This window comes from Lycorma delicatula, chromosome 13, assembly GCF_047948215.1.
Source record: "Lycorma delicatula isolate Av1 chromosome 13, ASM4794821v1, whole genome shotgun sequence".
Taxonomy (NCBI): domain Eukaryota; kingdom Metazoa; phylum Arthropoda; class Insecta; order Hemiptera; family Fulgoridae; genus Lycorma; species Lycorma delicatula.
Window position 1 is genome coordinate 13,487,577 of NC_134467.1, and position 15,977 is coordinate 13,503,553.

At 29.0% G+C, this 15,977-nt stretch overlaps 2 protein-coding genes across 2 annotated transcripts in view; both read right to left on the minus strand.

The window, feature by feature from the left end:
* LOC142334013 (uncharacterized) overlaps window positions 1-6,514 on the minus strand; it is a 37,893-nt gene extending 31,379 nt beyond the window's left edge. The window contains exons 1-2 of the mRNA XM_075381680.1: window positions 6,421-6,514; window positions 1,993-2,145 (exon numbers count right to left, since the gene is read on the minus strand). Coding sequence (XP_075237795.1) covers window positions 1,993-2,142 — 150 coding nt within the window. The 5' untranslated portion in view covers window positions 2,143-2,145; window positions 6,421-6,514. The remainder of the gene's footprint in view (window positions 1-1,992; window positions 2,146-6,420) is intronic.
* A 3,196-nt stretch (window positions 6,515-9,710) lies between these two features.
* On the minus strand, window positions 9,711-15,977 carry LOC142333638 (uncharacterized). Its single transcript, XM_075380986.1, has 3 exons — window positions 15,721-15,977; window positions 14,123-14,233; window positions 9,711-11,021 (listed from the first exon to the last, which is right to left on the minus strand). Exons 2-3 carry the CDS (start codon window positions 14,204-14,206, stop codon window positions 10,146-10,148), a joined length of 960 nt encoding a protein of 319 aa, XP_075237101.1. The 5' UTR covers window positions 14,207-14,233; window positions 15,721-15,977; the 3' UTR covers window positions 9,711-10,145.

Here is a 15,977-nt window from a genome sequence, read left to right on the forward strand (position 1 = left end):
CATAAAATACATATGGCAAGATTTAAAGAAAGATAAGATATTAACATTAAAATATTCATCAAAAAGGCAGTTGTTTAATAAAATGTCTTACAAATTCGACTAAAACAGGGTACATTAAAGAAAGTAAGTTGGATTTTGGAAGGTAATCTCCGTGAACAAACTTGTGAGTATAAATGGAAGATACTGTTGCTGCACTAAATGATGGTAATTATCATGATGCAATTTATACTGATTTTCATTGTGCATTTGATGTGGGTTAATATCAAATTACTTATAAAAAAACTTGCTGCGTGTGGAATTAATAATAAATTGTCATCTTGGATACATTCCTTTTGTACAAACAGACTTCCCTATGTTAAAATTGATAATTTTATCTCTAAATCTACTTATAGGTTAGATGTGGAGCAAGACAAGGCATGCATTTAGGTTCTCCAATTTTCATAGTATTTATAAATGACATTAATATATTCATACGCTATTCACATTTTTTTTTTTTAGCAGATGATAAGAAATTGTTTAAGCCTATTACAAATCTAATTGATATTCAGTTACTTCCAATTGACTTGAACTTTGTGTAAAAATGATTTAACTTAAATAGTACTTCTTCTAACTTAAAAAAAAATTTGATTTCAAACTCAAATTTGGAAGGTTTGCAAATGTTGATATAACTATGCAACTGAATAATACAAAATAATACTGCAATACAAAATGTATCTTATATTGAAGACTTAGCTGAATGTTTTGATAGAAAGTTATCCTTCAGTGAATGCACTGGTTGTACTGTATCTAAAAATAGTCAATTTTATTAAGAGATTCTCTACAAATTTTAGAAATATTAACTCTGCAGAATTTTAGGTCATACATTTATATAATACAGTCTGTATAAAAATTGTCTTCATAGATTTCAGAAAGGTATACAACTCAATCTATAGAACAACTATTTAATCCTAGAAGAATTTGGTGTGGATCCCAACACAACTAACATTAATAAACAGACTCTTCCAAACACAAAATTAGAAGTAAAATTCATATTAGTGTAAGAAGAATCACAAATTAACACAGAACTAAGACGAGGGTGGTGTGGTTTACCATCAGTTCTTTTTATCTGTGTCCTAGAGAAAGCAATAAAGGAACAGGAAAAGAAGGTGAAAAATGTTGAAACACACCACTAAATAAAATTGAGTCTGAAACTGAAAGGAATTGTAATTAACAGTTTAGCCTTTTGCTGATATGAAGGACAAATAGCTAAAATTTTTTTTTTTAAATGGAGAATTCATGATCAACCAAGATTCCTTCCAAGTCCAAAATATGGAAAAATCAATAAAGTTATCAAATTTAAATATATAGGAGAAATAATCCAAAATAATGATTTACATAAAAAAGCCAATCAAACAAGAATAGGAAAAATAAAATTAACCGACCAACTTACAAAAGATATTTTCAACAAAAAGGACATTTCAGTAGATGCCAAAATCAGGCACTAAAATACAGTAATCAAACCAGAGGACCTGCTTGCATCAGATGCATCTTCAGTTTGAAATCAGGTAAATAAATCCAATAAAAAATAGAGTAAAAACTTAGAAAGATTCTGGAATAAATACGAATACAAGAAAATGGATGCAAATTAACAAGTAATAAAGACATTTACAAATACAATGAAACTGAGAAAATGTCAAATCTTTTTCAGTCTTGCAAAAAAGATTTTCAACCACAATTACAGAAATAAGAATGGAAATCAACAGATTTCAGTAATTGTAAATGAAATGAAACTATTTGAAGTAGATAGTACAATATAGAACAATGTTCAGAAAACCAATAAAGATTTCAAAAAAAATAGAAAAAAGAAACAATATTTGGTCCGAAGAGAGAAGGAAAAAATAAAGCAAAAGAATGAAACTGTTGGAAAACCAGGAAAGAAAATATGCAGAAGAGAATTGAATGTAAAGTAAAATATTGCTTCAACATACAAAAAAAAAATTAAAATAAGCTTACATGCTCATGTGATGTATCAGTTTCACTCATGTGATGTGGTAAAAAAAAGGAAATCATTTGTGTTACATTATGCTGTTCAGTCTCTAATTTAATAATTTTATTAGGCGACAGAGCTTCATTACTAAAAGTATTATTTACAGGCTCATTCATTATCTGTAAAAAAAAAAACAAAAATTAAAATAAATATCCATAATAAAAAAAAAAAATGTATATATAAAAATACTGTTGAATCTTTTACACTTCTCATAAACAGCTCTTATAATTCTTTAATGATTGTTGTTTGATCATGTTTTATGGTGGCTTGAATGAGGTTATTATGTGATACTGATGTAAGTTTTCTCAATGAAAAAGATAAAAACATAAGAACAGGTGAATAATATTAATACATGATGCCATACGTGGCTCACATTAAATCTCTCTATGAGGCCATGTGACATGGCTCTTTGCTCACTGATTCTTTGATTCATAGTAATGTATGTGATTTTTTTATTATTTTAATATATGTTTATTCATTTATTTCTGTTATTGATAAGTTTTCTATTCGCTTTCATTTGGTTCAGATCTAGTTTCGGTTTTTTTAAATTTTATTAAACTAAATTTTAATAGATGTTATTTACTTTAATATCCTCAGAAGTAAATAACTTAAATATATGTGTTACTAGTACTTACGTATTAACGCCACTGCAGCTACAGCTTTAGTTAAAAATAAAGTAGTCAATCGGATTTCGGTGGAAAATGAACAATTAACACCGTAATTTTTTGAGTATTTATTTAATAAATTCAGTAATTATTGCAATCATTTATTATTTAAATAATCAAAACACTCCTGTTAATTAGTCAAGGTTAGCGAGCGAAGGTTAAGTTTGGTTAAATTATATTTATAAAATAAATAAATATAAATAACCATTTATTAAAATTAATAAAGAGACTGTTTTGAATCTATGTTAAACTCTATATCAGCCCATTTTCCACTGAAATCCTATTGACTACTTTGTTTTTAAACAAAGGTGTAGCTGCGGTGGCGTTAATATGTAAGTACCGTGTTACCTTATCCCAATACCTTTCCACTATTAGTTAATGATGAAATTACAGCAAAGGTACAGACGTCAACCCCCAAGAAGTATATTATGCATTTTTCATCAATGATGCCATTTTCAATTTATTAGTCAATGAAACAATTCATTATGCAAAACAAAAATTGAGTTTGGAAAGAGAAATAGAGCAATCGAGAATTATAAAATAATTTTAGACTAAAGAAATGGAATCCACTTGACATAAATGAAATGAAAAGATTCTATGAGAAAATTTTGTGGATGGGTCTTGGTAAAATGCCGATTATAAATAGCAAGTCTGTTGTATTCTAACCAAGTTAATAAGCTAATTTATTGTATCATACTCGAGATTCTTCTGAGAATGTTCCATGCTTCAAATAATGGAAATGCATCCTATAGGATGAAAGACTGTACAAAGTTTAACAACTCGTAGTCTAGATTCTGCCAAAGTTTCAACATGCAATGAATCCTCATTTAGAGATGTGAATTGATGAAAAATAATTCTTTTCAGGGGACAGCTTGTCTTTCATCAATAATGTCCAAAAAAAAAGCATCAGCACGGGGTGAAATTTTTTAAATTATGCCTTGGTCTGTGGTTATGCATGGAAATGATATATGCTGGAAAAGAACCAAGTTCAGACAAAGGGGTTCCAGAAAGGCCTGATTTTAAAATATTTTTTTAACATGCTCACACTAATAAAGGTTACCAAAAATGGGGGGAAATACTAACATACTAACTGAGAATTAATCAGATTAAACAGAATTCACAAAAATGAAAAATGCCAGCTTGTTTAGGCATATGGATGTCAATAAGGACAAGTTTATGGAACTTTTATTCATTATATTATTGTAATGTTTGTGAAACAAATTCATAATATTGGTGTGTACATCTTTTATAATAATTTTGTTGAGCATGTTGGTATAAGTTAATATACAAAAAACCTCATGCCAACAATTGAATTCGAAGCGCTTTCAAAATTAAATTCCATCTTCAGGAGCTCTCATATTCAAGCTATTTGTAATAGTAATTAAAACTTCACATGTAAATCATAAAGAACTGTGATATTTGCTTAAAACATAACAGTTGGTCGTCATACGTTTTAAAATTAAGTCAACGTAAATGTCCTGTCAATTGGGTGGTCTCAACTGTTGTGTTAAAATGGATATGGATTAGTTTGGCCAACAAAATCTATTACTACTATTTAATATCTGCTTGTATAAAATGTAATTATCCAATTTTATCAGTTCATTTATTAACTTATTATTATTTAAATATATTTGGTATTTTTCTGAAATATATATGTTATCAGAGTAATTGAGTATGTTAATAAAGTTGTGAAGATGGTTTTCTTCCTTTGTTCAATGTCACAATAGTTCTTTGTAACTTATCGCCATTTATTTTAGCACGTTCTTAACACTACCAATAACGATTAAGGTTTGCTAGGAGTTATCATGAAACAGATCTGTTTTCAATTAATTATAACATAATTGAAAGCTTTAACAGTCTATTACAAAACTGTCGAACTATCAACTGTTCTTTTTTATTAGTATCTGAGAATAACAGATTAAAAAAATAAGTATTATAATTTCCAATAAAAATAAAGAAAATTATGGCACTTATGCAGTTTGTTCCACCCCAACGCTTTTTTATAGTATATGTCATTTACTGTTAATGTTTTCAGTGTTTAAATAATAAATTCGGTAATTATTGGAATTATTTAAAACTTAAATAATCTAAACGTTTCTGTTAATTAGTCGAGGTTAGCGAGCGTAGATTAAGTTTAGTTAATTTATGTCTATAATAATAAACAGCAAATTTTTGGGTTATTGTTAATATCACCTGACATAACCATTATATTACCATTTTTATGGCCATTTATATTATAAATATAATTTAACAAAACTTAACCTACGCTCAGTAACCTTGACTAACACAGTAATATTTTAAGAAATGATTTTACATTGTAGAGCAATTAAACGTATAGCAAGTGAGTAATGACATTAGATAAAAACATTGGGGTGAAACAAACTGCACAAGTACCAAAATTACTAATTCAAAACAACTAATAATAATAATAATAATAAGCCCACAACATATGAATTTTTTAACATGATTACATAAACAATTTTACAATGAACTCAAATGAATTTACATCACAGGTTAAAACTAGGCTTACTATATTTATTTTGGTCTAACCCAGGACATATTTTTGAACTTACTTCTTAACAGTTTACAGACACATTAAACTTTATTTGTATTTTTCACTAGACATGACTTTAAAATAGGTAATCAATATTTATGGAATCTTTTATAATTTCATTAATAACTTGTGCACTCTCTTCTAAATCAGACCAGGCAATTTCAGTTTGTAAATTTATCCACTGAAACTTAAACTGGCTCTCCACAACTCTAAGTAATGGATACTAGAATTATAAAAATTGTCTATACTTGAGAAGAATTTTTGTTCCTGAACATCATTATTTTCTTAAAATAATTGCTTTTATAAATTTGTGGGTTTTTCTTTCTTGAAGCTGACAAATTAATTCAGAATGTCTGAAAAGTTTCTGTTGCTGTGATAGAATTGAATATATAGAGTACCATATAAAAATTTCAACTGTTTTTGAAATTTTTATATGGTACTCTACTAATTTAGATGTGCAGTCTGATGTTTTGAAACAGAGTTTGTGTCTAGCAGTGTAATATGAAAATGTAGCTTCTTTAGCACTACACTCCAGGTCACTGTTATTGTCAATTCTCATCTTTGGTTTTAAAAAAATCTATTATGTTTGCTGAAGCAGTAAGCATTAACACTACTGTTTAGTTGTTTTCATGTGTTTTTCAATATCACCCTTTCCTTTATGCGCAACAGAAAATTCTCCAGTACATAGTGCGCACTGAGCACATTCAACGTTACTATTACACAATTTCAAAAATTTGTATTCCTGTTGCAGGTTAACATTAAACACATTTTCTTTTGCCCACTGCTAAACGATGAGGCAAAAGATCAAAAACGTGTAGACGAGTTACTTCACACACGAAAACAACATAAACACCTTTCCCTTTTGTGTTGCCAAAGAATAAAGTTGTGGCGAGACCGGTAGCTACGCCTCACAAAATCGACGTCAGTGCGGCCGAGATGCACAAGCCTAAGAGAATGTTTAAAAATGCGATGTCGAACATATATATCCAAAATTTAAAAAAAATCCTCGCGTCATAAAATTCCCAAACGCCAGACCGCACTAAAAAACCTGAACTGTCCAGGCTAATCCGGGCGTATGGTAAGCCTAGTTAAAGCCCCCACTATCAATTAATCAACAAATAAAACTCAAACTTACATTCTGTTAATTTATATTAGAATGCTATAAAATTACTTACTAAGTCAGATAAACAAAAGTGAACACCAATAAACAAATAAAACTGATATTAGAATATAGATCTCTCCTTAAGGACGCTTTTAGCCAATCGTCACACAATTATTGATTGATCAATGATGCCAACACATGCAATTGTATACTTCAATACATACGACATCCCGTTATAAATTTCAATAACAATAATAATGTTTTTGTTAAACATAAAAGTAATAAAACAAAAAAAAAACGTCGTAGTTATACGTAAAAATTCAAAACATTTTTAATAAATTAAACAACCAGTAATCATTTTTAATTACTTGTAGACTTTTGTCCGTGACGGTCAAAGGTGATATTAATTTAAAGTACACCCTTCTGTAACGACAAACCGAATTCAATTTATATATATTATATAGAAACATACTTTAAATATTTCATAAAAATTAGTTGTCTTTTTTTTTAATGCCTTGACTCTCATCCTCTAGTCTCCCCCCCCCCCGCGCAGAAACAAAAAGTAATTCGTGAAAAACGATTCTGTCAAAAAGTGGTCGGCAAGGAACATAACGCACCCCACGGGTACTGATAGAACACGTACTTATTGCATACGCGTCGGGCCTCTCCTCTCTCTTCATATCCTAGTACAGTAGGATAAAAAGGAGGCTTGTACTGTCTCAGGTATACGGTTTCTGAGGTGTGTGATTAATTGAAACCCAACCACCAGAAAACACTGGTATCCACGATCCGTATAAAACTGACTGCCTTTACTAGGATTTGAACCTTCTCTCGTCTTTGAAATCAGTTGATTTGCGATGATGAGTTCACCACTAGACTACTTTCTCTTTTCCTGTTTAGCCTTCGGAACATGGTCTAACCAAACCTAACTGTGGCAGGTGGACGCCCCACTTCAGTAGCCACCATTCTATTCTCCCGCTCCCTTACACACAGTGATGATCCTCACTAACACGGAAATCATATTCGATTGTTGTTCGTATCTAGCGGGTCCCTTACAGTCACATACTTCGTCCTTGGTTTCCTCTGGGTCCACAGTTAGGTATTGCTTTAGAGGACGAGATGAATGACAAATAACATGTGAAAATTCCATGCCTGACTGGGATTCAAATCCTGGATGCAAACAAAGATCACATGTGGATGCTAAGGGCGCCACAATAAGGGCAAAAATCGTAGTCACTGCACTACATGTACAACCTGAAGCAGCCATGACCTGACAGCAACTGAGTAGTCTACTTCGCAGCTGTTTCAAACTTGCATAAGATGACATTATTAGGCAGTTTGTTTTTTAAATCGATTTAACCTATTTTAGAGTGTGGTTGAAATAAATAACAGCTGGTGTAAACTTTTTTTATTGCAAGTAGATATTTGCAATATCCATTAAAGAAATGTTATAGTTATGTACTAGTAATTATTAATAACATGAAATTATTATCTAACGATTGTATCTGAAAAGTAAAGCGGAATCCCTCGCACAGTTGTACGACTGTTCACAATAACGATGAGCTTTGTGGTTTTACACTTTAATCATTTACATTAATTAATAATTTTCAAGATGGATAAACCAGTGGAGGAGACAACCTCAAAATTAAAGGTAAACTATATACAACAGTTAACCAGATATCATGAAATGCAGTAATAATTCAAGGGGTAATATAATTTATTCACCGTGCTATAAATTTGGATACCTAATGGTAAGTAATTCTAAACCTGTTAATATTCTGTAACATTATAAAATTAAAACTAGATGGCTGAAAGGCATCGTAATCGTAAATCTTGATTTAATGAAGCATTAAATACATAAAATCAGTGGAATAGAAGCAAGAGTATGGATAAGGAATAAAATATAAATGTAAAATAAAAATCCAGTGCAAAATAAAATGCTGTGCTGGTCATAATTAAATATTTTTTATGCCAGCATATATTCTCACATTAAGAATACCTCTTGGTACTTCATCAAAAACTCAAAATGTATTTTTACGACACAAAAATGGGCTGTTATATCTTTATCTAATGCTCGTAAGTATGAATTGTATAAAACCTATATTTAGAAAATTAGTTACATTAATTAGTACTTTTCTTTATACTTACAAATGTGTATACTCTGCCTTTTTGATAAATTGTGTTGAAAAATCTTTGCATCCCACCAATCTATTTAAAATTACAAGCTTTTTTTTTATGGAATCAATATTACTTATTTTTATATTTACAATTTATCGTACACTAATGTGTGATCTATATGATGTATTTTATTTTCCTGTCACAGTAAATATTTATTTATAAAAAAAGTATAAATTCTACAAGAAATTACTACGAAAATTGTTTTATAAGGAATAAAATCTCGTTAGTTGGCATCTACTTACCTTTTCGGCTAACATTTTACAATCACAAGATAGCAAATAATGACAAATAAAAAAAGACTTGCCGCTCCAGTTATCTAGCTGTAGGGCTTCGAACTTTATAGACTATTATTTAGGAGGAAAATTAGAAAAAGTAAAATGCTAGTTACGGAATACGTAAAAAATATTCTACCTCTTTGAGCAACATTTTAGATAAAACGCCCATTTTGATCATATATCCCCACCTTCATCAATTGTAACTAAAATTAATCAGTATCGATGACTGATGTTTTGAAGTCGTCGAGCAAAATTTCATAAACATCTATTGATGGAGACCAAAGATATCAAGCAAAAGAAAAGCCTTCCCCTTTGCCCCAATCTTCATGTCATCTATTAACTTCATATCCTTCTTCCTAGCTTACATTTTTCTTTCGACTCTTTCCATACAGCTGTCAAAATTCAACTTCCTCTAACCACATGTCCCGACCAGTTTCCCCACACAAGTGCACTGTCTTCTTTACTCCTGTACATTACTTCTCATTTCACATTTTATTTGTCCATTTTATTTTCTTTCTCCATAATCACATCACGAAAGCCTCAATCCAAACCCACTCTTATTCCTTGTTATTTCTGGTGCTAAAAATATTGATGGGCATTTTATAGTAATTATTAATTAGTCTTTGTATCATCTTCATCGGTTGTATTATTTCGACCAGATATTTAACTTTCTTCATAGATCTATATCTCATATGAAGTTTTTGTATGGGGAATTATTTTTTGTTAGACTTATATTTGATCTTTTTGAAAAAGATTAGTTAGCCTGCTTTTTCAGCTACCTCTTTCAAAATATTTATCTATTTTATTGCTTCTTTTTCATCACTACCTCAGATGGCCAAATTATCTGTTAAAAGTCAATAAAGCCAAGTAATTTACTGAGATTTATTTAATTAAATAAATAAATAACACACAGCTTTTTAAGTTTTAATCCTATCGAAAGAACATGTAACTAAAGAAAACGATACATAAAGATTTTTATTTTTTCTTGTTAAATAAATAATAAATTATTTATGTTAAGATTAGTGTACAGGACTACAATAAATAATTTTTTTTTATATATTTCATTTCCTCCACCCAAAAAAAAATAAAAAAAAAAAATATATATAATATTTTTAGGTGAAGAATGATTTTCTTTATACAAACCAATGTAGTTAGTCAATAAATTAAATCACAATCTTGTTTATACATCTCACTTGTAATTAACCCATTAGCCTTTCCTAATGAAGGCTCTTTGTGAAGATTTATGGATTTATGATAAAAACATAAATGAAGTATTGAAAAACATTTTTATAAACATTACCAGCAACAATAATTATAATACAATAAAAATAATAATTACAAAACATTACATAAAATCAACAACATTTTCATGTTTCTGTTTATAATGAGCGGCTAAGTTATTTTTCCTAGTAAATGATTTATCACAAATGTTACACGTAAAATCTTTATTACCGATATGTGTTTTAAAATGTCGTACAAGATTAGTTTTTTGCATAAATGATTTTTGACAAATTGTACAAATAAATTCTCTAATACCTGTATGTATTTTTAAATGCGATTTATAATTCGTTTTACGTATAAAAGATTTATCGCAAAGATGACAAGAAAATTCTTTATTACCTGTATGAATTTTATAATGATTTTTTAAATCGATATTGCGAATAAACGATTTTAAACAAATATTACACTTAAATTTTTTATCTCCCACATGAATTTTTAAATGTTCATCCAGATGAGATTTACGCATAAAATATTTACAACAAACATTGCATTGGAAATTTTTTTTACCTAAATGTATTAATAAGTGTCTATTAAGATGTGTTTTTTGTATAAAACACTTTCCGCATTCGTTGCATTTATAATTCTTAATTCCTTTATGAATTTTTAAGTGTTTATTCAAATTACTTTTTTCTGTAAAATTTTTTAAACAAACATTACATTTAAAAAATCGTTTACCATTAATGTATATTAAAGTACTTAATTTCTTATTTGCATTTTGTTCGTTATCTTTTGATGAAACATTATTACTTTGTACATTAACATCATTTTCTACACAAACTGTAACTTGAGCCTTATTGTCACTATTTAACAACTCTGTATTAATACTTCTTATGTCATTATTGTTATTATTATAATTAATTATTTTTTCCTCATTTTCTTCTTCCTCTTCTTTCGTTTGTTCTTCATTTTTAATGATCATTATATTACTTTCTTTACTGATCTGAAAATAAAATGAGAACAGAAATAAATAATTATATTTTCAGGTAAAAAAAAAAAATAATAATAATAATTCTAAACTGTATTTATATATGCAGGAGAATGGTTTATCACAAATTCTTTTAACTGATAAAAGTAATAACAGAATAGGAAAAGAAGATGAAGTAAACTGAAGCACATCACCAAATAAAATTGGATCCAAAACTGAATGACTATGCAGTTAACTGCATACCCTTTGCCGACGATATTGAAATCTTCTCAGAAAATTTGAAACAGAATTTGAGCAGAACAAGTAAACCACCTACAAGAAATCACTGAGAAAGTAGAGCTAAAAATTTTCTTCAAGAGATGGAATTCATGACCGACATAACATTCTCCCCAGTCCTTAAATACTCATACAAAATATGAAAAAACTAAGTCAATAAATTTAAATATCTGGGAGAAATGATGCGAATCAATGGTTTAGATAAATAATCAAACCAAACAAGAATAGCACATAATTTAATTAAAACTGCCTACAACAAAAGAATACCATTCAATAAAACCAAAAATTCTATATTACAATGCAAGATCAGATATGAAAGTCTCTGTACAGCTGAATGTTCAACTATGAATAAGACAGCTGAAATAGAAAAAGAGAATGAAGAATCCTAAGGCCAAAAGAAATTGGAGGTGAATGGAAACTATAAAAAAACTTTACAAGGAGACTGAGAAATTATTAGAGATATAAGGAAAAAATCATTTTTTTCTAGGGACACTTGAAAATGAATTCGGCAGACTGACAAAAACAATATCACAAAAATTAAATGAGATATCAACAACCCAAGAACATATGGTTACAGATTACAGAAGAGGTTATGCAGAACACAATGCTGCCAACTGCACATCACTAAACTGCATTGGCACATAATTAAAAATATTCAGTTATTTTCTTAACAGATCTCATATAACTTAAGTTTCAAAATTCTGTTAACTAGGCTATAAGGATCAACAAAATACGACATACATCAAAAGCAGACTGGTACAAGCAAGGGCAAAGACAGCTGATGAAAAACAAGTCAGCTAACATCAAATATAGAGACCTAGCAATCAGAAAATTCTCTTTTAAATATTTGTGTAGGTTGTAGTAAGTGTTTATGGAAATGAAACATGGATAAAAACCATGAAACAAAACCAAGATGCAGTGTTACAGAAGAATGTTGAAAATTATGCGAGGCAATAAACTATCAAATAAAAATGTCTTAATAATAGTAAAGAAAGAAATTTGTGGCAAAATCTTGTAAAGAAATTAACAGACTTAACACCTATCTAATTAATCTAGACATCCAGATTTAATTAATCTGGTAAAACGGAGAAGTGTAGAGGGTAAATATTGTACAGCAAGGAAAAAAATCATCTTATACATTATATAATATAAATAATAGATAATTAAAAGAGTAACGCAGAACAGAAAGAAATACATAATAACACCACATCACTCAAATGACTGGTGACAAAAAAATTATAAAACCTTTTAAATCTTATATGTATGATGGACACCTTCAATCAATCAGATGACTACCAAAAGCATGAATAAACATAATTGTGGAACACATTTATTTATTCATTTTGCTTCAATTTTGTTTGTTTTTAATGAGATGAATTTTGTGGTACCAAAATTTCTATATCCAAGTGGGATCTGAACCTAGAATTTTCCATATGAACAAGACACATTACCACTTTTCAACAGTGGTAGCAGTTGTATGTAAGTGTACAACCATTTGTCAAGATACAAAGGTAAGTCCTACATCCTTAATTTTAACATCCTGTATTAGAGAACATACATGGGTCATTCAAAAATTAAAGAAATAAATTGCTGCAGAAAAATTATTATTTTTATTCAGTGGTAATGAAACTATAATCCTTTGCAACATTTAGGTTAGCTTACACAAAGATGGACGAGTGATCTAAGCTTTCTCATTCCAGTTCTAAAGAACTGTAGACCATGACTGAGCCGTTTTTTTACCTACTTATTGTTGAACTCAGTGCCACAAAAACATCAGAGATCAAAAAAAAAAAAAAATGCTGCCAGATCAGGATGGTAAGGTGAATTTGGTAGCACCTCCCACTCGAGTTTTGAATAAGCTTTCAGTATCTTTTGGGAGTTATGGTGGCAGACATTATGATGCAGACGAATTACGCTGTTTGAGAAAGAACCAGGACAATTTCCTCTATACTGCAGGTTTCGCTTTATTTTCTAGTACATCACAATAGTACTGCATTTATTGTAGGTATAGTGACTGTATGTTGTTCTTCCAATTATCAAAATAAATTGGGCCGTTAAAGTCCCAAAACACTGTTATGATCACTTTACTGGCTGCTGCATAGTTTTTTCCTGGCAGAAGAACTGCTTTGTTTCCACTTTTGGATTCAGGCTAAAAACAATAAATTACACTATCATTACAAGTTATTCTGCAGTCTACTCTAAAACAATATTTTCTACTAAAAACCAAAGTTTCATACAAACGTGTCTTCAAGATTTTGAGTCAACCATCTTGGAACCTACCTCAAACAGGCTTTTTGGTAGTTGAGCTTATTAATAGACATAACTAATGTTAAATAGCTTTGTCCACTATATCCATTTGTCTCTAAGTAGCTGAATAAACATCTTGTTTTATGTAAATATATATTTATGTACAAAAATAAAATTCATTTTTATATATTCAAATATTTTTACTTAATATTACTATATTTTAACTACATTGTATGCAAAATTCAGTGTCTCATAATAAAATAAATATTCATAAAATGATTCACATCTTTTCACCCCAAGGAATATGTGAGGAGCACATCCCTTCTTAACAGCAGGGTAGCTTACTAGAGGAACATTTATTCCAAGTTTGAAACTCTTTTGATCTTACCACACCTTTTCAAATTATTTTAATTTAACCTTTTGGAATTGTTAATTAAAATAATTTTCCTACTCTTCCTAGACACCCGATTAAGCTAAATTTAAGCTTTTAAAATATATGGGAAATATGAGAATTAATGTTACACAAGTCATCCATATAATAAATACACTTTTCAATTTATATCTGTATCGATAGATAAATAAAACCGAAATACCTGTAAGTCATCTGTTGGTAATTCATATTTAAATTTATCACTATTTTGTGAACTATCCTTACATTCTTCAATCGTTGCATCCATCAATTATCCGTTTGATTTTAAATTAATCTGAAAAAGAAAATGTAAATAAAATGCTTTTAGTAACAAAAATTGAGTTTAACTTGTTTTAACAGAAAAATCTCACTGTGGGAAAGCTATTTATAAATATGATTTCATAATAGATTCTTATTTATAAATAATTCTCTCCTATAACTTGATCTCCATAGACAATTACTTGATGTCACTGTATTCTGAGAAACAATTCTTGAGTAGCTCTGAAAGCGTCTTTTATATTAAGTACTTTCATTTTTGTTTTATTATAATGCAGTTTAATTATGTTGCTGTTCATCAATTGTTATAGAAATTATTTAAAATGTAAAAATTAAGAAAAATATATATTTGTGCATGTGTTTTTATTTTTATGAAACTATGTACATTGAATGTTTTCTGGAATTTAGCATTAACATTTTGAAAACTAACAGTAAATTATTATTATTTATAACATAACAAATAATACACTATTAAAAAACAAAATGACTTGCTTTATTATTTCTTAAACAAATTTTAAGGTTTTTTTTTAAAGCTGTATTTAAATTCTTATTCAGTGATGTGACTGAAACATGGGAAATCACTCAGTTTGATGTCAGCAACACTGGTTACCTAAAATGAATTAAGGTTAGATTTTCTCACAACTGTACTTGTTCATAAGTTTCGATATACTAAATAAAATAGTAGAGTGGTGTAGTCGACAGTTTTAAATTCAGGTAATTATATCTTTGCAAGTAACCTGATAAAACATAGATAACTGCAATTAAAAATTCAACATAACAAAGCATCTTGCTACTCACCCAAACTTATAGTTATAGGATTTCCTCTCCTTTTCCTTGGCAAGTGCCATTAACAAACTACTAAAAAAACGTTTGGATAAGATGTTGACAATTAGCCCTTCGGCACTTTAAGTAAAATAAGTTCCATTAATCTGTGAGTAGTTTTAATAATTAATAACTTTTGAGTAATACATTATGCTAGTTAACAACAAAAAGAATGAATTATTTGGGTAAATTTTCCTGTTAGCTATATTAGCCGATATTCGTGGCAAATGGTAGCGCCTCGATCTTTCATCCAGAGGTCCCGGGTTCGAATCCAGTCAGGCATGGGATTTTTCATATGCAATAAAAATTACATTTCTACAATAGGGTTTTACTGTAAGTAGATTTGCTCTATTGTTTACCAATGAATAAATAAATAAATTATAAGAATCCTTAAAATAAATTTTAACATTAAATATTTACAGTACCCAAGTATAGTTTTGTATTGAAGTATAAATTAATTGTTATTTACAAAAAAAAAAAAAATATAGTGTTAAAATGTAATATAGTTTTACGTAGAAAGATTTCTGTATAAAACATAAGGAAACTCATTAACAGTGATATATTGCCGTTGTTCTGCAAAAGTTATCTTTTAAAGCTGCACAATAAGGGCTGTTAATTACTTAAAATAATTTTTCATAAAATAAATTTTATAATAATAATTACGAATACATTCCATAAATTTACCTTTTCGTTAAGTTATGTTTGAAAACAACACTCATTAACAATCTAAATAGGTCATAAGTCATGGAAGCTGAACATTACAATTATTTTCACAAGTGGCATTTCAACTTCAAGTTGTCAAATTTTATATAAATCTTTTTTATAGAAATACACGACTCATAAACAACGAACTTCTTTATAGTCAACGAATTACAAACTTTGTACCTACGCGTCAGTTCAGGTTAACCTAAAAAAAGTAAATACAGCCGTTGTCAATAACA

Bases quoted from the DNA above. Each gene is read 5' to 3' on its own strand.
- LOC142333638 (XM_075380986.1), bottom strand. From the start codon at position 14,206: ATGGATGCAACGATTGAAGAATGTAAGGATAGTTCACAAAATAGTGAT. The intron at 11,022-14,122 runs GTATTTCGGTTT...TTTTATTTTCAG, and splicing joins TACCAACAGATGACTTACAG to ATCAGTAAAGAAAGTAATAT.